Source organism: Trypanosoma brucei, chromosome 6, assembly GCF_000002445.2.
Source record: "Trypanosoma brucei brucei TREU927 chromosome 6, complete sequence".
In the NCBI taxonomy this organism is placed as follows: Eukaryota; Euglenozoa; class Kinetoplastea; order Trypanosomatida; family Trypanosomatidae; genus Trypanosoma; species Trypanosoma brucei.
Window position 1 is genome coordinate 1,452,758 of NC_007279.1, and position 27,069 is coordinate 1,479,826.

The following is a 27,069-nucleotide window of genomic DNA, read 5'->3' on the forward strand; positions in this document are numbered from 1 at the left end:
CATTGTGATTATTATGTATTTCCATGCTTTTTGCTTGAAATGTATTGGCCTTAGAGTTTAAATTCCAATTGTACACTCTTTTGCAATATTCGAACCCATTTTACATCCCCCTTATCAATCTTTAAATTTTTCAGCCGCGCAACAGCCACACCAGCACTTTTTTCTACTGCATACGAAAAAACTTCTTTCTCTCTCTACATAAAAAAGTGTTAAATTTCATATGTTTTCACCTCAGGCTAGCAGTTTTCAATCTAGTAGCATAGCTATGACTTTGAACAACAAGATAGCGTTGCCCCTTCCCACGGACACGATTGTTTTTCTGCTTAAGGATTCGATGATCTTGCTTCTAGTTGAGCCGATTGCGTTTAACACTGAGTAATTTGTGGTCATGACGTGCTTTTTTCGCTGGTGTTGCTTTTTAAGTACGGTCCGTTAGTTTTTCACAGGCGGCAACCCTTATGTTAACTACACATCCCTTGTAGGTCTTCGTGTCTATCCCGTACACCAATAGGTAACTTTAGGTGCATCATGAAAAACTTGTTCTATTTCAATTCGGTCCTCTGCAGCCATAAACACGCACCATTTTAAGTGATGTCCGCGTTTATATTCTTTTTTTTACTCGCCACACTAATCCACTAGCGCTCCTGGTTTAAAAATAACCCACTTGATAATATTATATTGTTTACTGTTATTATTAGCTCTTATTCCTATATCTGATGAGAGGAATACATCGACATTAACTCTCAATAACCTACCATTTACCCTTCTTCTTCCCAAATGGAGATTACAATTTGCCAACGATTAAACGTTAGACGCTATTATCATGTTTGCTCTTGCATTGAATAATTTTTAAGTGAACTGTTCTGCACAATCTCTTCTTGTTAAAATTTCTGCGCATTACTGTGTTTTGCTTTCAACAATTATTTAGTTTTATAGGTGTTCTTCCGTGGGTTTTCAGCATGGCATACCGACTCAATTTGTCCTGTTCACTAAGCTATCTCTTTCGCCCTCGCTGTTTCCTATATCACCTTGTTGTGTACAATGGTGCCCATCGGTGACTTTTTTAAAACTCCACGCCTGCATCTTTATCCTCTCTTTCTCTCTGTGTTTTCTATAATAATATTCCCCTTGGACCCATTCTTTCTCACTAACAACACTCTCCTATTATTATTATTATTACTGCTCTTATTATAATATTAGTATATACACACTCATAACACTATCCTATCATTACTATCATTGTTATTAGTGCGATTAATATTATTATTATAACTCTAACAAATATATATAAAATATGCAACATAACAAAATTGCGAAATTTTATAATAACACTAACTTTTGATAATTTATTAACATTATATTTTACACTCATAGTCAACTAATCATCATAACTTTTTATATCTTTGAGAATATTCACTAATTTTACACTTATGTCTAAAAGTATTAAAATATCTTACATTTCAGCAAATTCTTCAAAAATAGCAAATATCATAAATTTCATAGAGTAACAATCATCAAAATTCTGGAATGCTAAAATTGAAACGTACTCACAAATAAGGCAGCAGCCATCAGAACCAATTTCTTATTTACAAGGAAACTGGATACGGAATTTTGGTTCAACTTTTCCCTGTCCATCAATGAAATAAATCCATCCGAAAACAGATTTTTTTCCCTCCGTAGGCTTGCCTGGCGGCTTGGCACATTTCTCTGGATCAGCATACTGGCCACAATTAGGGTCTGCTGTCCCTGCAGCTCCACCTGTTCCTGCTGTGTTTGTCTGAGCTTCTCCATCATTGGGTTTGCAGTGGTTTCCTGTTGTAGCTGTGGTGCTATTCCATTTGATGTTAGCTGCTGTGTACGTTGCGTTTGTTATGTAACGGTTGCTGTATGCAGGTGTCGCTGAAGCTTGCTGCCTAATTGGCCTCATGTGTTTCTGCTGAATATCGTTCGACTGCCCCTACCTTGCCTCAAAAGCACAGAGAGGCTGCAGTGAAACTACCACACGACGCTGTAAAAAACGTGTTATTATTATTTAATTAAAGACGGCAAAAAACGAAAGTAAGTTTAAAAAAATATATACCTCAAAATACAGAGTTGACACTCACAAAAGCGAAAAAAGTAACAAATAAAGGTGACGTTAGGGGTAAAGAATATAGAGGCGAAGATGCCTGCTGCGTTAATAAAGGCTAGCGTTCGCATCAAAATATAGGCGCCGTATCACTAAAAAAAACTAAACTCGAGACGATTCAATGCTAATATATATAAAATTATTAGTAGAGAGAAGAAAAAACCCTAACCCTAACCCGCTAACCCGAAACACCGCGAGGTGCGTTTTGAAGAAAAAAGGCGCCGTCAAAAAAAAAAACGAAAAACCAAGAAGACAAAAAAAAAGTCGCGGGCGGGGCGTAAAAAAAAGTCAAATTCAAAAAATCATAAAATTAAAAAAATAAAATCATGTAATACAAAAAAAAGTGTAAAAAAGAGCCGGTGAAAGACGCGCTAAAAAAAACGCGAATTCCAAAAATTAAAAAAAAGCAAAAAATGAACGAAGAAAATTGAGGAAAAAACCTTGAAAAAAACACCTAAAAAAATCCTAACCCTAAAAAGTTCAAAAAAATTAAACGTAAAAAGGAAAAAATTTTTAGTTTCCAAAAAATATTTTTTAGAGAATCAGATTTTTTACAACCAACAAAAAATTCTCGGCTGAATTTAGGTGTTAAAATATATCAAATAGCAAAAATTTTAGCGAAGAAAAAAGTTGAGGGGGAGCTTTAAAAAAGCAAAAATGCAAGTGTAAGAAGGGAAGTTTTAATAAGAAAAGAATTGCTTCCTGTGGTGTTTGTGGTTTTGCTATCTCCTCCATCTTTCTGCTCTGTCTTTTCTTCTAACTTTTTGGCCTCCTCTTTATTCAATTTGCACTTTGCATCCTTTCCTGTTCCCTCCACTTTGCATGGTGGTTTACATTCATCTCCTGTTCCTTTCTTTTCGCAAGTTGTGTCTGTTTCTGTGATCTCAACAACTCCTGGAGTTGTTTGAGGCAGTGGTAAGGTCGTTCCCTCCGTGGCTAGCTTTGCTGCTTCGTACGCATTTCTTGCTGTCAGGGCTAGGTTTTTTAGCTGTTGTCGATAGTGACGAAGAGCTGCAGAAGCTGTTTGGCCAGCTTTTAGCTTTTCGATCGCATCCCTCATTTTGTTTTCCCAGGTTATTCCCGTCCCGGGTGTCTTTAACTGTGCGACGTAGTTTACACAGTTTTGTTCGCTGGCGCCGTCGCATTGGCTGGCGCTGTACTTTCCAAGGACATATCTTATTTCGTCACCGGTTTCCCCGTTGGGATTCCGGCCCAGCATGCTGTGGAATATTGCTAGTCTGGCCTCGATTAGTTCCCCGGTTAGGGCTGGTGGTTTTGCCGGGGATTTGCAAAGGCTGATGACATGGGTTATCGCCTGCTGACCGGTATTACCGGCGCCGTCTACTTGTGGCGCGGTGGCGCTGCCGCACTCAGTGGTGGTGGCGGCCGCTTTGTTTGTGCAGAGGCAAATCATGTCGTCTAGTAAATTTTTTCCTGCCGCGCTATTACCGTTGCTGGTCGGGCCGCAGCTGTTTCTGCTGCCGCCGAAGTCGCCTTCTGTGTACTTGCTGTCTTTGTCGCCGTATATGGCCGTGAGTATATCTTCTATCGCTTTTGCGTGGCTTTCTGTCGCTGTCTTCTGGGCAGCGTCGTATTTTTCTTGTATTGCGTCCGTTTGTTTTATCAGTTGTGTTATTATCGCTTGCGCTGAGGCTTTTTGGGCTTTGTTTGTGAGTTTGGCGTATATTTGTTTGTTTTCATCTCCATGTTTTGAGTTTATTATCTCTGTTATGTGCTGTTGCCACGCTTTTAGTTTTGCCGCATCGTTCCCTTGCATCAGATCCTTGTATTTTCCATTCGCATCTTTTAGGAAGTCGTCATCTGCTACTGATACATTGAGGTTGTAGATTGGCGTTCTTAGCTCCGAGAAAGTCGCAGATGTTTCTTCGGTTGCTGGCGGGTCGGCCGCGTCTTTTAATGTGAACAAGTTGCATAGAGCGCCGAATTCAACTGCGTGCTGGTTCTTTGCAGCATTTGCATTCCTTAATAGTATACACAGAGCAAGAAATCTAATAATTAACATATTCATACCTCTTTCTTTATTTACTGCTATTCGTGGCACTACTTTTGTGTCACTTCAGCTTTGGTTAGGTGGCTGTCTGTGTAGGGTCACAGCTGGATACGTCGCTCAGGTTTTGTGGCGTTGGTTAAAAAAAGGCAGTAACAGATTTTTTGGCCAAGTGATATTACAAATTTTTTCCGCGCCTACACGAGATTATCACATCTTTATTTTGTTCTGCCGCTTCTTACAATTCATTCGCCTAAAACAAATTCTTATCTCTTACCGTATAGACACAAATTCTATCATATTATATTCAACATCTTCTCACATTCCGCATAAGTTGCAATTTTCTCCAAATATTCGGAAAAAACTGCCTTCCTTCAATCATTTATACCAAATAAGATTTTTCACAATCAACTTCGCTTCCTTTTTACATGAAATAGGCTACCCTGGAAACGAATTAATAAAGCGTTTCCAATCACCACACTATTGGGAAGAGTAAAAAATCTCTCTTCATAATCGAATCCAGTCATTCCACCTCCTCAAAACAGATCTCTGCCCAACATTTTCTTCTTCGATTGCACTCCAAATGAGAAAATGTTTGTAAATGCTTTGCTCTGCCAACTATTCCTCACTTCCTCTCAGCAATTCTCCCAATGCATATTCAAATTTCTTAACTGCCATACTTTTGCTATTAAACAACCACCATTAAGGTAATATTTTACACTAGGAGGTGATTTCAGTAAATGAGGTAATTTTCTATCTTTCTTTTCTTTTCTGTAGCCAACATTAAAAAGCCAATAACATCTCTGCATATGCTTCTTGTGATCTGAGTTCATAAGCAAATCCAACTGAGAAGCATAACATTCTGATGTTGTTATGAATAAAATAGGGGAAATATGCTTCTCTTTTACTATATCTTCTCCACTAAATTTATCTTCATTATCAGCAGTATTTTGTGTAAAATATTTACTGCACTCTCATACTTCTCTTTCCATCAGAAACAATAACATCAGACCCATCCAAATGAATTACAATATCCTCATCACTTGCATTATGTCTCTCTAAAATTTTCATAGCCCATCTAGGCCTTTTGACGTGACTATACAAACCTTCCATTGCAATTGTAATATTTTCAACATGACTTGATTTGGCGCTCAATATAAATCAGCCTACACTGTTCTTGAGTTGTATGAGTTTGTACAACAGCCAGAAGCACTTTGGGCTTCTTATGATCGTTATGTATTATATATTTTTCTTATTTTTTGCTATTGTATCTTGTGTGAGTGATATTTAACTTAAACAGGTCAAGTATAATGGCAACAGTAATAGTCATGCTATAAAGGTAACAAATTTTATTTTTTAATCCACTTTTCAGAATAAATAGGGTTATTAGAAAAAATTGAAAATCTCGAGAATATGGGAAATTCTATCACAAGGTATATTTTAATTTTCGAAATTTTTACAAGTTTAATTACAAAATATACAGCTCTTTATCTAAATTTAAAACATCAATATTATGAGTTTCAGTGGTTTTTATTGCTGTTGGTGACGTATAAGCTCCAGCGGTATGTCTACTGCACTTCATCTTACCATCATTTTACTTCTAACATATTTCTGTGCATAATGCCTATCATCATAACTGTGTTTGAATGTGAGCATGCTCAAATTACATTCTTCTACCTTTCTTTGTACTTTTCTTTTAATAATATTCTTCTTGTCCTTTCTCATTAATCTCATATTCACACTGAAACCTCCCCATCTTTTTTATTGCTTCTGTATCTTCCATTCATTTAGTAACCACCACCGCCGTCAAAAATACTTGTACATTTACACTCACAGCTCCTTCCTATCATTCTTATTTTTTTTCCACATTTTTTAAATTAAAACCCCAACTAATATCCATAAGATAAACATAATAAAAAATAGACCGAATGATAATAGCACGCATTTTTCATACCCTATCACTCTACTACTTTACACTCACAGACAATAATCATACACAGTTTACTATAATTTCATCTCTTTTAGATTTTATAAAGTTTAGCAAATTCTCAAAAAAATTTTCATACTTTTCATGTGGCTGAGCAAAAATCATCATAATTTTAAAATGCTAAAGTTCTACCAAACTCATAAAGACAGCAGAAGTCAGAGCATATTTCTTATTTATAATAAAACTGAAAGAGCGGAATTAACTTCCTCTTTATCACTCTCACTGTCACCTCCCTTTTTCCAGCCACAATGCTTTTTGCCATTCTTGTTTGCATCCTCACAAGCTTGTTGGGTTAAAAGTTTGCTGCAGTCAGGTTTTCCATCTTTTCCTTCTGTTTCTTGGTTTGCTTTTTTCGCTTCTTTTTTGGCTTCCTTGCTCAATGTGCACTTTTCACCATCTTTGCCGTCTTTGTTAAAAACGCATTCCTTATCCTTAAGTTCCTTACATTTGTCTTTGTCATTTCCTGCTGCATTGCATACTTTCTCCTTGTCTTCTGTTGGTTGTTGTTGCTTTGGCTTTTGTGCCTCTTCTAGTTGCTTTTTCAAGGACTGCATATTCTTAAGGAGCTCTACATCATAGTAGTATTGTAGTTTCTCCAGTTGCTCTATGTCCTCTATTTCCCCTAACATCTTGTCCGCATGTAATCCTGCCGTTTTGGCGGGTATTTTTTCGCGGCTTATAGCATCTTCTGTTTCTCTTATTTTCTCTGGCGTGTCATCTTCAAAAATCTTTTTTATCTCGGCGCTGATTTTGGTCGGGTCGGCTATACTTCCGTCATCTAAATTGATTGCCAATAAACATTTCAGCTCGCCTCGTTCAGACGGCTTGCCTGTTTGGTTAATGAAGCCGGTATTGCTGGCGCTTTTTAGATTCGTGATTTGTTCATGTGCATCCTTCCACGGTTTTGTTTTGTCGTCCCCCGTGTGTGTTAGGTCAGTTTTGCCAGTAAAGCTGCTTATACCAGCGTTAGTCGCTAGCTTCAGATAGTCGGCCATTGCAGTTGGGGTCCCATCCGGGCTAGTTTGTGCCCATCCGTTTGTGTTGTGGTATAGGAGGATGTTGCAGTGTCCTGTTGCTGCTGCTGGCGCGATGTTGTTGCCGCTGTTTGCGCCGTGTAGTAGGGTTTCGTAGCCGTTGCGTGTCACTAGTTTTGCGCTGTAAGGCGCCGCTGTCGGATCGGGGGCCGCGAGTCTGCAGAGTTTGTCGCCTAAGTTGTCTTGCTGCCGGGCAGCTGCAGTGTCTGCGTTTTTTCCTTGCAGCAGGCAGATGTTGTTCGTTCCGTTGACACTGTCAAGTAGTGCCATGAAATCGTCGATGCGTCCTTTCAGATAACTAGTGCTAGAAATTTCCGCCACGTGGCTTCCAACTATGGTAGATTCATATCGATTTAAGGATCCTGCCGCCTGTGTGGCGTAGTAAGCTTTTAACGTTATGGCTTTCCTAGCCAACGAGTTGTATTGGTTTTTTGCGGCATAAATGCTTGCCCGTGCATTCGCTTTCTATAGTGTTTGGATGTGGTTTAGCATTTGTTTGGTCTCGTGATGGACGCCGCCTGTTACCTGACCTAATTCTGTTAGTACTGCGCATATTGGTTCCCATGCTGTGTTTGATAGTCAACCGTGCCCCGCATCTTCCGATTGTTTGCTTGTGTGTGTTAAAAAACAGAGGAATACGCACACCAATGCATCGCGTCTTGTCTTTCCTTGCGAAATCTTGATCATTTGCAACGTAGCTACGTCGTTTTGTTGCCGCTTCTGGTTGTCCTAAGAGGTCTGTAATGTCCAGGATTGTCGGTTGGTGCCTAAGTCTGTGTAGAAGTGTAGTTGTGGATGAGTTTGTAGTTATTTTGTAAATATAGTAAGGCACTGTATTTATTTTGCTTTATTTATGTATGTGTTTTGTATAAGGCACCACAAAGCAGAAAAATTCAACCAGTAGGAGACGGGCGCAGGAGCTGAATTTTTTCTTATGCCATATCCGCTCTTACAGTTACATTGAAACGTTTCAGCGCTGTTGTTACTTTATTAGAGCTGTCTGATTTTGTCATTTTTGAGCTAAAATCATTACCTATTGTTTGTTGTGTTGTTGCGCTTGCTCCGTGTGATCAGGTTATTTATTGACAACATCCGCGTCGGGATTATAACCGAACTCCTCTATAGATATTTTATTCCATGTTTTTGTTTCTTTATGGAACGTAGAGGGGAAGAAAAGGGATAAAGATGTTGGGTTCTTATTGCTTTTTTGTGATTCCAAAAAAAAAAGCGCACAGTTAAACTGAAAAATATTACTCTTAAACGCAACAAACATCGATAAATATCTGCATATAAAAAACTTTAAATTTATGGCTTTCACTATTTTTTAGGGTATGCTAATGCACAATATTGGCCTCGGTTAGAAATACCCTCGCAGGGTTGTTTTTTGTCACAGATATGGTTTTTTCTTTTCATTTGCATTCGGGCCGCTTTTAGACTATTTGTATCATTTAGGGCCTAGTAAACTTTTCCCTGTCCCCATCGTCGTCGACCATATGAGTTTTCTCATACCAGCAATTAATCAAGGATAGTTTTTGATTTTAACATCAAGGAGCTGTCGTGTCAACGAAGTTAATGTGTCGCCGTGACGTTTGTAAGGGATTTGAAATGTGACTCATGTGATCTCTTCTGATTCATAGAAATCTGACGCTGGTTCATATACGCAGTATTTTAATAAGTATCGTAGTTTAAATCCTCCTTTTTTGTACACGGTAATCTATTAGTATTCATCATTTTAAAATTCTTCTTCGAATAATCTCATATTTCTGCACAAATTTTGACAATTATTACTGTGTTTGATGAGAATACGACTCAACATTACCTTACACTTACCGAATCCCCTTTTGCTCCTGCTGTTTCCTATTTGGCCGGTTCTTCTTCATAGGTAGACGTTAGAATATGCTAATAGATTTTAAACTTGAGTCACATTCATCTCCGCGATAGTATCGACAAGCCTTTGTGTGAAATACAGATACTCATCTCTTCCTTTATTATTTTTCCCTTCGCCGAGCTGTTACACATTCTGCTTTTTCATTCTGCATTTTCTGTTTATTTCTACTATCATTGCTTATTTTTATGACTGAAAATCCCATATGTCCTGTACGCTGGACTTTGCCTTTTCCTCATTGTCCCCTCCATCATTTCCTTGTGTATGGTCACGGACCTTGTCATATTTGCGGATGAAACTGCGTATATTCTCTTCCCCTCTTTACCTCACTTACCCCCACTGCACTCCTGTCACTCTATTATGTGTAACTATTTTTTTCAGTCATTCACTCAGCAATACTACTTTTCTTACAATATTCTTATACACAGACTCACAACACTCTCCTATTATTATTATTATTATTATTATTATTATTATTATTATTATTATTATTATAACCTTACCTAATATCAATAAAATAAACAAAAAAATAAATAAAGAAAATTACAATAGCATCCATTTTTCGTACCATAGAACCACAGTAATATGCAACAATATGTCGGTTTTATACCACAATTATATATTTAGATTTTTAAAAGGTTTTACAAAGTTTTTAAATATATCAAGTGTCAAAAATGTTAGAAATTACCTAAAAACATTAAGTTTTTTAAATTTTATTAAATGAAGAAAAATATTATAAAAAATTAATTATGAAAAAAATCCAGGAAAAAGAGGAGCCTTGGTTACAACCGAATTGTTTCCGGTGGTTTTTGTGGCTGTCACACTTTCTTTTGCTCCATCTGCTTGTTTTGACTTGTAAGTTTTATCCACTACGCACTTTGCCTTCTCACCTGTTCCCTCCCACTTACAACCATCTTTGCAGTTATCTTCTTTCCCTTTCTTTTCGCAAGTTTCGGTTGTATCAGTGAATTTTGATGCCCCTTCCTCGCCTTTCTCACAGCCACCACTGCTAGTAGCTGCTTTTAAGGCTATGAGCAGCTGTCGGTTTGTTATGTGTTGTACTAGTAGGCTTTTTTCGATGTCAGCGGCTGCACTTTTGACGTCTATATTTGTTAGCTTGGCTGATGTTTCCTCTACTTTTTGTGCTTTAGTTTGTGTTAGTTTTTCCCTCAGCTTGTTGACGATGGGCGTTTTGTTGTCGGCTGCTGCTTTGAAGGTGTCTGTTGCGCCGCTGTCGCCAGTAGTTATCTTTGTGCCACTGCGTGCTTGTATTGCTTCCTTGAGTACGTCTGCGCTGTTCGCAGGGTCAGGGGCGTAATTTATGACGTCACCTGTCGTCTGGCCGCATTTGGATTCTGGTATGTTGACTACTTTTCCGTATTTTACGTACAGTTTTTCGATGTTTGTCTGCGGCGTTGTTTTTTCCCAGTTCGTCCCAAGGTTGTTAAGTGCTTTTTTGTTATTGCAGCGTTCCCGGCTGCCGTGTGTGCCGTAAGCGTTAGCATGCCGTAGAAAGCATCGTGCGCTGCAGTGGCCGAAGTTTGGAACAGCTTTGATGCGTCGTTGTTGCCTGCCGCCAGCAAGCTGCATTTGGTTTCCGATGGCCCGTGCTGCGTGCCACCATCTCCGGCTGTTAATTTTAGTAGTCCTGTGGGCGACAGGTTCGGCGAGTCTGAGTGGTCCGACGGTGTGATGCCCGACAGAGCCATGGGTGGGCAGCCGTAGCGAGCGGCCGCATTCCCTTGCGCGCCTGCCGAGCTTTCGGCGATGCATCGGCCATCTCCGCTGCCGCCGTCCGTTTTAATTAGGAGATCCACTAGCTCTCCGACCGCGCCCGATGCCCTGCCTGCATTGCTGCTCGCGAGGAGAGCCGCGCTAAGGCTTCCGTCAAGGTCGCTAAGCGCTTGACGTCGGCACTCTGACGCTTTAGTCGCTGCCGTCGCAAATACAGTGCTGAGGTTGACGTCTTCTGTTGCTGCCGCTGCTGAAGCCCCTGCTGTCAGAGCCTGCTGTTTCTACAGAGCAACGCCACCTACCTTGTCCAGTGCTGCAACAGCACCGCATACGTCTGTTATTGTCTCTGCTGCGAACGGTTTCGCTGAGCCTTCGCTGTTTGTTGATAAGTGCAAAATTGCTAGAACAATTGCTAACAAGTTTCGCCAGTACATGTTTGTCCTTACGCTTTTGTTTCTGCTTCCGATCGAATAACAGCTGGTGTGGCCGTTTGGTATCTCACGCCCGTGCGGTCCACCTACGCTGGCGATGTTTTGATACCTGGTGGTATCACTATTGCCTCAATAATAGGGTTTAGAGACCGGTTTCTGTTTGTTTTGTGTGACTAGAACTGTGTAAAGGTGCTCTTAGCGTTTTCTGTAAAAAGCAGATGGGCGGTTACCTTTGTTCGATTATACTGTGGTGCTAAGCCGCTTGTTGTTTTACCACCGCCTGAATACTGCTAGACGTCTAAGGCGCAGGGTTTGAGTTATTCCTCATAGGTTCTCAAAATGCTACCCAAATCACAAAAGCAGAATCCGTACTCAGAACTAACTTCTTATTGATGAGAAAATTACCATTTTGATATTTAACTTTGTCTTTCCCCTCTTAGCTATCTTTGCCCTTTCTCCATGCAAATTTTGTTTATCGCCTGTTTTGTCATTTTCACAAGCCTCCTTATTGGCTCCATTCCTTGCACATCCAGTTGCTCCTTCTCCTCCTGAAGCCCCATATTCTGTTCCTGCTTCATTTTTCTGAGTTGTAACATTACTTTCATCTACTTTAAAGGTGCCAGGTTTTTCATCAGTACCTTCTCATTTGCACTTTTCTGCGTTTTCGCATGCGGTTTTATTGTTTTTGTGCTGTTCGCATTCTTTTTTTCTGCGTTAGAAATTTCCACGTGTTTTCTTCGTGCTTCTAGAGTGGCATGACGACAGCTGTAAAGAGCTTCTGTGTACAGCGCTCCCATTACACCGGCAAGAGATATGAGCCGAGACTGTTGTTGTTGTTTCTTTGCTGCTAACGCTCGTCTGTTGATCAGAAAGCTGCGTACCGATAACAGCTTCTCCACCCATTTAATCGCTTCCAGTGGGTTGGACCTGCTTCCAGCTCCGGCTAATACCGCGGCGTAACTAATGCACACATCCGCCGTGCTATGGTCACCACTACACTGCTAGCTGCTGTCTTTTCCTTTGCCGTAGCGGTATGTGAAGCCGTCGTTGGCGCTGCCTTTGTATCGGCAAAGTGTTGACCTGAAACTTTGCAGCAGGTTGTCTATGTTGGCTACTTACAGTGCCTGTTTGTTGCCTTTGAGAGCACACAGCCCTAGGATCTCTGTCAGCGCTGTTCCTGCAGTGCTTTTTCCGCTGTATTCAAGTGCTAGAGCTGTGAAAGTGTTGTCTGTTGAGTCACATATTTTTGGCCCTGTGCCTGCTGCCTGGCTGGACGCAGCTACGCTGCACAAGCACATCATATCTGACCCTAGTGTGGCGCCGGCTGCGCTTGCTGATGATCCGCACGCCGTGGCGTAGTTTGCTTGAAATGTGTAAGTTCCGTGTGTATCTGTGTGCGCTCTTGTCACGGCAGTGTCAGCGCCGTATAGCGCTTCATGGGCTTCCTTTGTGATTGTGGTTTGCTGGGCTGTTATTGTTTGCTGTGCCGTTGCGGTCGCGGCATGAAGATTTGTGGCAATGGTGTAAAGCCTGTCAAGCTTGTGTGCTGTTTCTTCTGGGAAATCTGTGCGATGTTTGCACGTATACTTGTCAACGTGCTGGCCCCTGGGGCCAGCCACTTTGAGGTTTGTGAGCTCTTTGCGCGTTGTTCTTGCCAAGTTTGGGTCGTATTCCATGATTTTACCTTTGCCGGTGGGTTGGTCTTTTTCACCTACGACAGGACCCTCGTCGTAAAATGTTTCATTGCTTGTCGCGATGTAAATCGCGTGGATTTCCTTCCATGCCGTCAAATAGTCCTGTTCGAGGTCGGTTGCTGTTGCATCCTCTAACTTGGCACCTTTTAGCATGTTGGCTATCGCGAAGAATATGTTAAGTTCGACTGCATTCTCGTCGTTGTTTGTTGGCATCGCGAGCTGCGATACCTCTATCGCTAGGCAAAAATACCTAATGGAGATCATTCCGGTTACACCTTGCAGCAATCCCAAAAATGGAAAACAATTATGATGAGAGGCTTTATAAAAAGACTTCCAGGAATGCAGAATGAGTTATGCCATGTTTCAAATAGCTTAGCAGTTGAAGAGAGCCCAATGATCATTCAGAAAAGTCAAACCGTTAACAACTACAGCGTGGCTAGTCACCCCCTTGGTTTCCATCAGAGTTGCATAATCCTCCTCACGTAAATGATGAACTACTATTATCTGTTCTGTCGTTCGCTCGCCTGCTGTGTCTTTTGCATGCATTATATACCGACAATCCTGCATATCCACTGTCAGTAATCCTTCAAATTTCAAGTTGTTCCTTATGACTTCCCCAACCATAATATCTTCATTAAGTGCTCTAAAATCCATATATGTTTCGAAATTTCTAAATTTGATTGGCGATTTCACTAACTTTTTCAAAGGGTCATAATCAACAATTGCTCTAACTACATCCCTTGATGAAGTGGACGCATAACCAATAGTATGCCATGTAATTTCGTCACTAAAATCTTTATAATATCCAATCGCCCTCCCCATATTCAGTTTCTCTTGTGGAAGCACTTCTAGATATTGCAGATACAATGGTACTCTCATAAAAATATGTCATCATCTGCTATTATTATATAGGGACTATTTTTTAGAAAATACTTTAACGGCAAATTTGAACCACAAATATGTTTTTTTAATCATCGTGAGTTCTGTTTCCCAACCCCAATTACCCGCGTCTCCCACCTTTTTATTTGTTGTGGGGTTGACATCGCAAACGGGTAAAATAATAATATCCTGGTTTAACTCTGCCTCTTCTTCAACAATACCCTCTCTGAGCACGCAGTTGTTATTTGTCTGAGGTGAAAGTGCATATACTATAAGCAACTTGCCAGTAAAATTATTTGACCTCCTTGCGACTTCAGGATAACTCCAACAAGTTTCTCTCTGTAAATTCCTCCTTCTCAATCTTTCATCGTTATCTATTGAAGGAATTCCAGCCACAACCAAATAATTTTCAGTTTTCCAAATCTTCCTTACATCCAGTGGAACAAATCTCATATATTAATCTTCAATGATTTCAAGTGGAATAGACTCACCCCCACAGAAAAGCTGTATAGCGAAACAAGTATATTAATCCCCATAACAATAAAAGATAAACAACCTATTATTGCATAAATTCTTTCTATATACTTCATAGGACTTTATTGTCATACTAAGACGAGCTTATTATGAGTTAGAAAATCACATAAAACATTAAGGAAAGAAGCCAGTGGGAGCAACTAAGATGTGTAGTAAGGTAAAAAGCGTTTACAAATATAAGTAATGACTTTTTATTGATATGATTTAACTGTTTAAGGGTGTACACTAAGTAATGACAGTTTACATTCCACCATGTATAAATTTTTTTCTAGAAGCTAACTTCAGATAGTCACGGCACTGTCTTTGAATATAGAGTGCCTCTTTATACATTTACACGGTAATTTCAGTAGATAGTTTCACTGTTTCATTCAAATATAGAAAGAAATTTAATAGTTTCTATGTTGCCTGTATCGGACACCTGGAACCTCCATCATACTCGCATTATCGGGGTTTTTTAAACAGCTTCTACAACTTCTTTCACTATCATTTTTGTGCTACTATCTATTCCACTTGAATAAAATGTGTGGATCGACAATCGATTAAACTATTCCACACTGTGGTTTAGTCTATCGCGTTGTTACACTCTGTATTTTTCTTCTCCATCTCCTCTGCTTTGTATGTGCAAAAATGCAGCTTAAGCCTGACGTGTATACTGAATGCATCCACTTATATCAGCTCGTTGTGTTTTATGCTGACCATCGTGGCGTTTATGTTCTGAAATTCTTACATTCTATTTTTATCCCTCTTTCTCTTTTTCTTTACCTTCACTTTCCTCAATAATAGTCCTTGTTTTCTCTCTCTTTGCACTCGTCATTCCTGTCACTCACTTACTTCCACTGCACTTTTTCTAGTGATTAGAGCGGCTATGCTTCTTGTTGGCTGTCGGTGCTCAAACTTGTACTACTACTACTATTTTATTATTATTACTACTCTTATTATAATATTCGTATATATACACACTCACAACACTCTCCTATCATTATCATTATTATTATTATAATTATTACTGCTCTTATTATAATATTCGTATATACACACACTCACAACACTCTCCTATCATTATCATTATTATTATTATAACGCTAATCATATCCATTAGATACACAAAATTAAAATATCACCCATTTTTCATTTCTTACCACTCCATTATTTTTCGCACATATGCCACTATCACATATTTTTCATGTTCCATAATTTTTAGTAATTGGCACATTTTTTATTAAATGTTTCAAAATATATCAGGTTATAAGATATAGAAAATTTTATAGATTTAACAAAAAGGGCTCGATTTACAATTTTTCTTACTCTAATTTACTTTTGTCAGTATGTTGGCCACAGTTTACAGTTGTTGTTCTTTCTACTATCACTTTAACTTTGCACTCCCCATCTTTGAATTCACACCCATCTTTTTTGTTGCACTCAGTTTCGTCTTTTTCTGCGTTGCAATCTTCTGCTGTTTTGGGATCTACTGCTGTTGGGATCGGTGCTGGTTTGGCTGCTTCTTCTCTGGCTGACCTCTGCTGCTCCAAATGGCTTATGATTTGTTGTGCTTCAGTGTCTGTTGTCACTTGGCCGATTGTTTTTGTCCCCATTGTTGTTCCTGTTTTGATCTGGACGCTTTTCTTATCGATTATATTTTCGAATAGGTTTTTGAAGGCTGCTTGATCGGAGCCGTAGGTAGTTTCCACGTATTTTGTTAGTGCGGCATTCTGGCTAGTGTCTGTTGGGTTTTCTATGTTTTTAAATGTCGCGTCACATGCTGCGACTGCTTGAAGCAGTGCCGCGTTTGCTTTGAGACCTGGGCCGCTGTAGGTGGGCACGTGTGCCGGCTGCGCTGACTGCAGAGCTTCGCAGAGCACTCTGCCCATATATGCGTCGGGGTCGCCTGAGTGTTGCTGCCTCCATTACAGCTGCCGCTGGCTGTTGCCGTGAACGCCGTCTCCCCAGCCAGTTTATCGAGCTTTGTTTCATCGACTATTTTCATGGTTACTAGCTTGCGTATTTGGATGTCGCTGTTCTTGATTTTTGTCGTTGTTGCTGGTTCGAGTGTTGCGCAGCCGCCGGCCAGCTTTGAGTCGGTTTCGAGGAGAATTTTCACGGCTTCTGCGCCTGACGGTTTTCGCGTGTGTAGAGATCCCGTTTTTACTTTTGTTTGAGTGTTGTGCAGTTGCTTTGCTCTGGCAACTCTGGTTAAGTGCTTGCTAAGTAGCTCCGCTGCAGCTTTGGCTTTTGCCTGTGTCTGTCTGCGGAGCTGCTCGTTTGTCTGCAGTGCCGCTGCGACAGCGGCTTTTAGACCGTGTAGCACACAGCGAGTTTTGCTGTCCGGTGCTGCTGCCGCTGCTAATGCGAATCGTCTCATGTCTTTTGTGAGATGCGTGATGGCCGATTCGTAGGGCGCGCTAATTGTGCTGACATGCTCCTTAAGTTTAGTGATGTAAAGCTCTTTGTCACAAGCGTCAGCGATTGCAGTTGCCGCTGCATCCGGTGTTGCTTGGCCAGACAGCTCCGTTAGGTAAAAAGATATCATGGCCACGAGGACATATCCCTTATTTCTCAACATCTTTGCTCACTACGTGCCGTTATATCTAAGGTGGAAAATTGTAGTTTCTTTAGTTTACATCTGCTGGTATTTTTGTTTTCGTCAAAGTAATCTCCATTTTTGAGGGCTGTCTTCGGCACAAATTTCATTTTTAAGTATCAATGGGCCGTCTTTCCTATCAATTCCTGCATGTTAAAGATATGTTGTAGACGAGATTCCTTTTTTTGGGAGTATGTCGTCTCTTAGAAAATTTCAGAAGATTTTTACGGTAGAGGTTCTGCAAGCCTATAGTTTTTAGTTTTCTTGTGAATTAATTCCATAAATAGCCCAAAAATAACGTCCACCTCTGTTTGACCTGGACACCCTATTTTATTTATACTAAATACTCTTAGATTCCCGAGCATCCGGTTTGCACAGCACCATGCAAATATTTTTTCAAGCCACCGTCGTTTTTCGCACTAGTTTCAAGCTAATTTAGTTGTTGTCTTAATTCATTACTGATTATAGTACAGTTGTTTTGCATTTATGTGCACTGCTGTGCGCTTTATCGCTTGTAGCTCGTGAGCTATTGCAGAAGGTAATGTCGCAGTTAGTTGGGCTTTACATAATATTCGTGCTTTTAAGTTATTCCTTGTTGTTTATAGTCTAGGGGATGATTCTACAGTTAGTGCTAAACTCTTTTTTATATTATGCATCCTTTTAGCATAGAATCAATTGGTGACAGGTGACAGCCTGCTTTGTAATACAATCTCCAAGTTTCCTTCATTTATAAAATTCCAAGCTGTCTTTGTCATTATCTATCACATTCCCATATGCAGTCAAGAATTCTAATCTCTTCTCACAAAATCGCTAAAAACTCTCTATACCTATACTTACAACCTATATTTATGTTGTTGGGTTCTACTTTATCTACAAAATTGTCTATGCTTTTTTGCTGGTGGAACAACAAATTAATGGTGTTGTCTATCCACGATCCGCTGATGCGGCTAGTTTTTTCTGCCCGTCCTGTTATATTTTTTTGGTTTTCCACTTAAGGTTTGGCAATTTTCGCCAAATAAAGTTCTTCTCCGCTGTCTTTCTTTTATAAATACTTACTATTAGATGTATAGAAGCCACATCTCTTATATAAATTACTCTGTCCTTGAAGTACTTCAGCGGCTGGCCAGTATACCAAGAAAGAATTGGCAAAGTGTTGCTGCTAATACTCTCCACTTCATATAGAGTCCTTGTAAAGGTTAATGTTCGCGTTTTCTTATTATCTTCTAGTCTCTCTTTCCTTGCACTTTCTTCAGAAGCAGCTCCTTATCCTGCCGTTATATGAAACGTAGCAGCCACATTCGCTGTGGCTGCCGGGTGCTAGCTGTTGCTGACCAGGGTTGCCATATTAATGGGGGTGACACTCACTTGTGCATATCGATTTCTAAAGGTGAGTATAGTCCGCATACTTCTTTGCATCTCGTTAATAATAATATTCTTAGTGGCTGCCGATCATCTTTCTCACTACTTGGCCTCATTTTATCATACCATTGTTTAAGTATTTTGGATTTGAATTTATCATAAATTTTCTTATTATAATAGTAGTATACGCAAAATCACAACACCTTTCTGTCATTATCACTATCATCGTCATTTTTACGGCTATTACCGTAAATCACTCTTAAAATGTACAATATAGACAAAAAAGTTAATTTGAATAGCACTAATTTTTCATGCCCTATCACCATAATACTGTGCACTCATAGATCACATTCGTGCATATGTTACTACATTTTTCATACCTCCAAAATTTTACTAATTTGCATATTTTAACTAGAAAGTGTTAAAATATACCAAATATATGAATTATGGACAATTCTCTGAAAGTAGCATATTTTCATAAATTTCATAAAAATAAGAAAAAAATCTACTAATTCTTAAAATTTTACTAAACTAACAAAAGCAGCAGCCATCTTAGCCAATTTCTTATCTACGAGAAAACTGGAATCTTTGCAAGCATTATTTTCCCATTTGCAGTTTCCAGTGCAATCTTTCTGTTGTTTGTCCTTGCAATCTGAAGAAGTTTGGGTCCCTGCTTGGGTTGCTTGTTGTTCTACTGCTGTTGTATTCAATTCACAGTGGTTTCCTGTTTGTTCAGTTTCTTTAGTCCATTTGCATTTTGTGTTTTTTGTGCAATCTGTTTTTTCTCTAAGTTCTTGCACTCTTTTTCGGCTTCTTCTTGTTGTTTTTTTGAGTCACCTGATGGTGCTTGAGCCGGGTGTGCTGGCTTTGGTGTTGGTTGTTTCAGGGCTTCCATCGCGTTTAGGCTTAGCAGTGTTGTTAGCGTCTGGTTGAGCGCGTGTATTTGGGCTTCAGCGGCTTGTATATTTGCAGTGTCGCCGGCGGCGGCTTCTAACTTTGACGCTGCTTCATCTATTAGTGCTAGCCAGCTGGGCTCTTCTATTGCTGTTCCGCTTGTCGCGAATGACGCACATGCCCCTGCGTTGCTGCTCTCTGTTCCGTCGCAGCTGCCGCTACCGTCGCCTGTCCTCGTTCCGAGAAAGCCCCAGTGTGTTCCGGCGCTGCCCTTGGTTGCATAGAGGTCTGCTTTGATACCTTGTAGCAAATGCCGTAGGCGTTGCGGGGTCAGCGCTTTGCCAGGCGGGTTTGCTGTTTTGCAGTGGGCCTTCATTGTTGTCTAGTCTGTTATGGCGGTGTTACTGTTCCAGTCTCTCTGCTGTGTTGTTTGGGTGTGGTAACACGCCTTGTTGTTTGAGCCGTCGTTGGCGCAGAGGCACGCTATGGTCGCTGCGATTGTCAGTTTCGCCGACGTTCCCGGGGTTGACTGAGCGTTGCCGCAGTGCTCCGTCCGGGAGCTGCCCGCCCCTTTGAGTGCCGCTGCGCTGGTCACTGCCCCGTCGCCGTAAACCGCTTGTTTCAGCAGCTGCTTTGCGGTTTGCCTGCCATCGGCTGCCTTTTCCTCGCTGGTGCGCTTGCTAGCCTGCACGACGGCGAGGGCTGTCATATTGATTAAGTTCTTGAAACCCCGGTCATCGGTGGCCGCTTTTGTTACTGCTGACTTCTGGTCTGCTGTAAGCGCTTTGTAGTAAAGTGCCGCCGCTTTGCAGGTTTGCAGTTTTGTGCCTTTGCAAGACTCCGGTGCTTTGTCGTCTGTCAAGGCGTTTATCTCCTCTGTTGTTTTTGTTTCGCCGATGGTTTGCAGTGCCGCTGTGTTGTTAAGGTACAACGCCAGGTTTTCTGCGCCTGTTACCGCCTTTTGTGCAGCGGCCGCTAGTGTCACGGGTTGGCTATCTTCTTCCTCTGCCGCCAGCACCACACCGCACAGTAAACCAAATATCTTTTTGTTTTCTCCTTTGGCTGGCTCCGCTGCTTTGCAGTCCATTTTCAGCAGTGATATTGCCAGTGTTACCGCTACTATCAGCATTGATTGGTTTAATCGCTGGCCTAGACTTAGCTTCAGTGTCGACTTCGGCTGCTGTCCTTGCATTCAGTCCCTGGTGTCTGTTGCTTCTAGTGTTATCCTGATGCGCTACTGGCGAGCAGAAAATGTGGAGGTCGGGCAGTAACTTAGATGGACTTAATGTGCAAAAACAAACTCTCAAATGTCAAATTCACTCTACATCATTGGGCTTTTATACAGAGTTGATGTAGAATATTTAAGGAAGCTTTTGTGAAAAATAGTCTGTTGCCAGGTATATTCATACCCTGTTTTATAATAAAAGACTGTGCGTTAGTTAGATGTTGATACATATTTGATTAGTGATTCTTGTATATTCATCGAATATAGACAAACCCGCATTTCCACAGCTAATAAACCCCTTAATTTCAATTTAATCCTTATAACTTCTCCGACCATAATATCTTCATTAAGTGCTCTAAAATCCATATATATTTTGCGAAATTTCTGAATTTGATTGGCGATTTCACTAACTTTTTCAAAGGGTCATAATCAACAATTGCTCTAACTACATCCCTTGATGAAGTGGACGCATAACCAATAGTATGCCATGTAATTTCGTCACTAAAATCTTTATAATATCCAATCGCCCTCCCCATATTCAGTTTCTCTTGTGGAAGCACTTCTAGATATTGCAGATACAATGGTACTCTCATAAAAATATGTCATCATCTGCTATTATTATATAGGGACTATTTTTTAGAAAATACTTTAACGGCAAATTTGAACCACAAATATGTTTTTTTAATCATCGTGAGTTCTGTTTCCCAACCCCAATTACCCGCGTCTCCCACCTTTTTATTTGTTGTGGGGTTGACATCGCAAACGGGTAAAATAATAATATCCTGGTTTAACTCTGCCTCTTCTTCAACAATACCCTCTCTGAGCACGCAGTTGTTATTTGTCTGAGGTGAAAGTGCATATACTATAAGCAACTTGCCAGTAAAATTATTTGACCTCCTTGCGACTTCAGGATAACTCCAACAAGTTTCTCTCTGTAAATTCCTCCTTCTCAATCTTTCATCGTTATCTATTGAAGGAATTCCAGCCACAACCAAATAATTTTCAGTTTTCCAAATCTTCCTTACATCCAGTGGAACAAATCTCATATATTAATCTTCAATGATTTCAAGTGGAATAGACTCACCCCCACAGAAAAGCTGTATAGCGAAACAAGTATATTAATCCCCATAACAATAAAAGATAAACAACCTATTATTGCATAAATTCTTTCTATATACTTCATAGGACTTTATTGTCATGCTAAGAAGAGCTTATTATGAGTTAGAAAATCACATGAAACATGAAGGAAAGAAGCCAGTGGGAGCAACTAAGATGTGTAGTAAGGTAAAAAGCGTTTACAAATATAAGTAATGACTTTTTATTGATATGATGCAACTGTTAAATGGTTCATGCGCAGTGTGTGTAGGTTATCTTTCAGCATGTATATGTTGCATTTATTTTATAAATTACCTTCACCCGTCCTTAGTGCCACACACTGCGTGCATTCCGCTATTCCTTTCATTATCCACATTATACAAAATTTAACACTATGCATTGCTATGTAACTTGGAGTAAATAGTTGACTACAATGTTTCCACATACTAATAATTTAATCACCTTCCTCTGATATATATACCGCAAATCCAGTTTCGCCGCCAGACCCCTATCAGAGTTGCTTTATGAATCACGTATTTTCATTGCGCACTTACCATTGTTTTAAGTATTTTTATTTTCGTTTTTCAGTTACTTTTCTCCCTTGCCCTTCATTTGATATTACTACATGCCCACTCACAACACTATTCTATCATTATGCTTACTGCTATAAACCTCGCCAATATGCATCAAAAAGTGAAAATAAGAAAATTAATATATTTTCATAATATCACTCATTTTTCATACCCCATCACTCTATTACTTTACTCATTAGCCAGTTTCATAAACATTTTTTAAAATGCAATTCTTTTATATTCTCAAAAAATTTTCAACAATTTGCCAAACTTTGACAAAAAGTGTTAAAATTTATCATATTTCTAAAAAAATTAGCAAATTTTCTCAAAGTAGAAAATTTCATATATTTATAAAATTGGGCAAAAATCCTTTAGAAATAACTCTTAAAAGTTTTATGCTAGAATCAAAAATGCAAGCCAAAGATGGGCCTTGTGAATGACAATAGAATTGCTACCTGTGGTGTTTTGGGTTTCTGCTGTTCCTGTTTCTTCAACTTGAGCTATGCATTTGTCTTTTTTTAATTCGCATCCATCTTCTGTTTTGCATTTTTTGTCATTTATCGCTTTGCATTTGTCGCTTATTTCTTTTCTCACTCCAGGACTTCTTGATGCAGTTGCTACCGCCCTTGAGTCTATGAGCTGTTTGCCTTTCAAAAATGTTAGAACTTTTGCGGCGCCGTCGCTCCCTGCTGTTTCGAAGATCGTCTTGTCAAATGTCGTTTCTATTACTTTCAGATTGAGTGGTGCCTTCTCGATTGAATCTGTTATTTGTGCTGTGAACGCGTTTTGGTTGCTGCCGAGGTAGGTGTCTGTTATTCCCTTTTTTGACTGCGGCTCTGTTGGTGCTTTGCCACCTGGGTTTATCAGGTCCGTTAGAGCCTGCAGTGGTTTGTCGTTTGCTCTAACCGTTGCCATGATATTCGGTGTATTGGCGTATAAGTGGGTTTTTGAGCTGAAGGATGCTGCAGAGTGCATTGCCTAGAGTATCCTTGTCGTATTCTGAGTACGGAACTGTGTCGCTGACTTTGGCGCACGCTTTTGTTACCACATTTGTGAACAGATTGACGTCAACGGTTTTGTAGGCCGTTGTTTGCTCAGTTAGTCTGGTTGCCATGGCGTTGGCCCTTTGATTTACGAAGTCGTTGCCTTGCTCTATGCATGCTCCATGTTGCGTAGCTGATGCAGTTGGTGTTGTTTTTACTGTGCCTTTACAATGTTTTGTTACTGTGAACGTTGTTGGCGGCTTTGCAAGGTCGACCAATTTGATTTTCGTGTGCTTGGTCGGTTCTATGTCCGCTGCTTTTACGCCACCGGTTTCAGATTCAAGTGTGCAGTTCGTTGTATCTGCTGTGAAGGACGCTGTGCTTGTGCACGTTGTCATTCCTGTTACGCTGCTTAGTTATTGTCCAGACTGGGCTTCAGAGCTAGAGACGTTCGCCGTCTCCGGCTGTGTTTTGTGTAATGTCAGCATAGTGGCTTCCTGCTGCTTGATTGCTCGGAAGGCTCTTTCGTATACTTGGCTCTCCTCATTGGTTTGGCTGTCCAGCGTGTGTAGGTCTGCTTCGGTTACCGCCATTGCAAGAAAAGTTATGTGACTCGGCTTCCCTTGGCTGAAAGCGGCTTTTATTCTGTAAGCTAATGCTGCTTGTATTGCTTGTCGGCGGATCGCTATTGCAGAGGGCCGAGATTGCTCTAGTTTTCTTGCCAATTTGTGAAGGTACTGCGCCGCGGCGCAAGCAGTTGATACTGCCTTCGTCGCCGTGTCCTCGATTTCTGCGGCTCCTACAGGCATGCTACTGACAAGTGTCATAACAAATGCGTGCCACAGGCTTTCTGACTTCATTTTTCTATTCTGTTTTGCTTTGACCAGAGAAGAAGAGCTGTTTTATCGCTTGAATGGGGTCTTACTGCCTCATATGGTGTCGGTATATCAGGAAAACGGTAAATGCACACCTGTGTTTATTATGTCTGTAGCCCTTTGTGTTTTGTGTTGGTTCCTAATTTTTTAAGTTGCTACGTTTCCCAATATTGTCCTCTATTTAAATCCTTTTCCTCCTTTTATTCACTATGTCAATACATTTCACGTTAAACTATTTACCTTGATTGACATATCCTGCTGTTGGTAAAACTTGCAAGTGCTTCACGGCCATTTTGAATTCTCCCTCGTCGGCTTCAGTGCTAATAACCTTGAAACGCCATCAGATTAAGCACCACCTCCGCAAAAATCTCTTCCTTTGTACCAAAATATTTTCTAATAAAATATTTGGCGCCATCGGGTCTTTTTCATTAATAAGTATCTTCCGTTTTGTGCTTCTCAATTGTTTTACACTGTCATTTTATTCTTTATTTTTCATTTTCTTCGCCTGCTGTCGCTTTTTCTGTTAATAAAGTCCAGACCGCATTTATCTTGTATAGTGAACTCTGTTTGTCCATCATTCCCTTGTGCATAATAATGCCCACCTCTGTGTCTGTGCAGGAAAATTCGCATATTCTATCTCCTTTTCCATTTTCCTTCCTGAATTCCTTCAATAATAATATTCCACGTACTCTCCATCTTGCTCATTGTTTCTTCTAACTCACTCGCTCTCACATAACCTTTGCTATCGTTTTAACTTCTCGCATTTTTCTCTTCCACTTAGTCATTATTATCATTACTGCTCTTTTTATTACATTAGTATGCACACACTCCCAACACTTTCCCATTATCGCTGTTAATATTACTATTACTCATAACTCTAAATAATATCCATAAAATAAACAACATAAGACAAATTAAAATATCACTCATTTTTCATACCGTGCCACCCTACTAATTAAAACCTATAAGCAACTTTCACACCAAAATTTCATATTTTCAGTTGCTGAGAAAGTGTTAAAATATGGCAAAAATAGCTAAGTTTATAAATTATATAGAGTTTCATAAAACTGAGCAGAATTATTTTAGAATATTAGAATGCTAGAATTAAACGAAAAACTAACACAGCAAGCACCTGAGGAACAGAAACTCTCAAATTGTGAGAAAACGATTTTTCATCTTACTTGTCAGTTTCAACTGCCGGAAAGCATCTTTCACCCTCAGGCTTTTTATTATCAAAATCACAGCCAGTTTCATCTTTCCAAGGTTTCTCTGTGGTATGCTTTTTGCATTCGTCTGCTGTTTTAGGTGGATCTGCTGGTTTGTCTGCTTTTGATGGACATGAGGAGCCAGCTTGGTGTTTCTTTTTTTATTCCTGTTCCTTAATGAAACGGCGAACAGCGTAATAAGTCGTAGCATCTGCGATATCTTGTGGTGCTGTTATTGTTTTTAGCTGTCTGTCGCCATTTCCTCCGACAGCGGCTTTGGGCGGAGTCAGGTCGTCAAGCGACTTTCCTATAGTGTTTATGATTTCGTCTCCATTTTCACCAATGGCTTCCTTTAGTAAGTTATCCACTTTGGCTTTAGTCTCTTGGTTGCTGTACTTCGCCGTTTCACCTTCTATCACTGTCGCTATTTTTTCCATGAGAGTGCTACTTGTTATTACCGTTTTTAAGTCCAGGTTCATCGTCAGCCGTCTAAGCTCCGAGGTTACTTTTTCTAGGACTGCTATGTTTTTTTAACTCTGCCGCAATGGTTTTGGCGCTCGGTATGTCCGTGCTCCCTGTGGATGCTGTATACTCTTCCTGGCTCCCGTATGTTTTGCGCGTTAGTGCAAGTGTTTCTTCAACGAATAGTTTGCCGCTCACTACCGCTAGTTTGGTGGTTTGGCCACTCGTGCAGGCGTTGCTGGCTGTGTGTTTGCCTGTGGCCGCCGCATGTGCGCACACCGTGAGTACTGAGTCAACTCCAGCGTTGGTTACAGTTGCCGTTTTTAAGCCGATTAATACGATTGAGTTCGTTCTTGTGCTGTCTGCCGTCGGCGGTGTTGCATCAATGTCTCGGGCGGTTGCATCCCGCATGTAAGCCGCGTTTTCGTTGATTTTCGTCGTCAGCTAGATCTTCTGGTACCTGTTGTCAGAAAATCCGTTGTTTGCTCTGACAAAGTTAGAGGAATTAATGGCAGCTGTTGCTAGCTCTACTATAGCTTCCATTTGGCCTCTAAGTTTGTAAGCTGATCTCGCAGCAGCGTAGATCGTCTGACGGTGCTTATTGATCGTGTTTTATACCTCGCTAGCTAAACCCAGTAGCCTCTGGGACAGAAGATTGGCGACAAGCGATTGTTGGCCGCTTGATGCTTGAGCTACTAGCTGTAGCTTCGCCGCTGTAGCAGCTGCTGCAACGCTCTGCTGTGCTCCTGTTGTTAATATGGCCAGAGCGTTGTCTGCCAGTTCCTTTAGATAATCTGCCGTATGTCAGGGTTTTTTTGCTGCCGCCTTCAGTGGGTGCAGAGTAGGGGGGCCGACTGCATTTCTTGCTGCGAATAGAGCTAATAGAATGTATACTCTTACATGCGATAGCGGTAAAGGTACATGTGCCAACGTTACTGTTAAAGTCCGTCGGAAGTTCTGGCCGTTTCGGGTTTGCTGGTGCATCGCTACCTTCTTTTGTTTTTTGAGAGATTTATTGCTCTTCAATGTTCCAAAAGTGGGAAATTGTACGCCATATGATTAAAAAATGTTTCTAGAAAAATAGAACTCAGTTGAGCTAAAATTGTCCACTTTAAAAAAACCTTTATAATTGTACATCTATATCTCAAACAGTTAAGATTTGTTTTTTTTGCTTCTAATGTACCACAATTCCTTTGTTCTGATGCACATTAAATGAAGATATAACGCCGGTGTTTTCGGCTCACACGTTGATATTTTCATTTTTCGCAATAATACTGGCTTACTGTAGACCTCTTTCGTTTTTTTCTTGGAAATTAATATACTGGTTTCAAAGTTTTTCCTGAAGTTTCTTAATGCATTCCGTCACTGCCGCGTCAGTGCGTATTCTTCTGGGAATTAACTGTTTCCTGAAATCCCTTAATGTGTGGCAAGTTTAGCAATACGAAATGGGAAGAGTATCATTACAATTTTTTGTAGTTTATAGAATCCCTCTATCGCATCATATACG

General features: G+C 40.3%; 1 protein-coding gene and 11 pseudogenes across 1 annotated transcript, besides 9 other annotated features; all 12 read right to left on the reverse strand.

Moving 5' to 3' along the window:
* Nucleotides 1-27,069: part of a sequence feature (sequence corresponds to BAC RPCI93-1I18) that runs on past both edges of the window.
* Nucleotides 1,163-1,203: a microsatellite.
* Nucleotides 1,226-1,270: a microsatellite.
* Tb927.6.5250 lies at nucleotides 1,552-1,924 on the reverse strand (annotated as a pseudogene).
* Nucleotides 2,425-2,453: a sequence feature (AT_rich).
* On the reverse strand, nucleotides 2,772-4,157 carry Tb927.6.5260 (variant surface glycoprotein (VSG), putative; the record flags this gene model as incomplete). The annotated part of the gene is made up of 1 exon (XM_840541.1): nucleotides 2,772-4,157. The coding sequence occupies one exon, from the start codon at nucleotides 4,155-4,157 to the stop codon at nucleotides 2,772-2,774; it is 1,386 nt and encodes a 461-aa protein (XP_845634.1).
* Tb927.6.5270 lies at nucleotides 4,466-5,489 on the reverse strand (annotated as a pseudogene).
* On the reverse strand, nucleotides 6,244-7,844 carry Tb927.6.5280 (annotated as a pseudogene).
* Nucleotides 9,487-9,537: a microsatellite.
* Nucleotides 9,554-9,588: a sequence feature (AT_rich).
* Nucleotides 9,745-9,802: a sequence feature (AT_rich).
* On the reverse strand, nucleotides 9,790-11,210 carry Tb927.6.5290 (annotated as a pseudogene).
* Nucleotides 11,540-13,261, reverse strand: Tb927.6.5300 (annotated as a pseudogene).
* Nucleotides 13,274-14,233, reverse strand: Tb927.6.5310 (annotated as a pseudogene).
* Nucleotides 15,213-15,256: a microsatellite.
* Nucleotides 15,289-15,333: a microsatellite.
* On the reverse strand, nucleotides 15,679-16,874 carry Tb927.6.5320 (annotated as a pseudogene).
* Tb927.6.5330 lies at nucleotides 18,767-20,274 on the reverse strand (annotated as a pseudogene).
* On the reverse strand, nucleotides 20,580-21,569 carry Tb927.6.5340 (annotated as a pseudogene).
* On the reverse strand, nucleotides 22,431-23,880 carry Tb927.6.5350 (annotated as a pseudogene).
* Tb927.6.5360 lies at nucleotides 24,986-25,621 on the reverse strand (annotated as a pseudogene).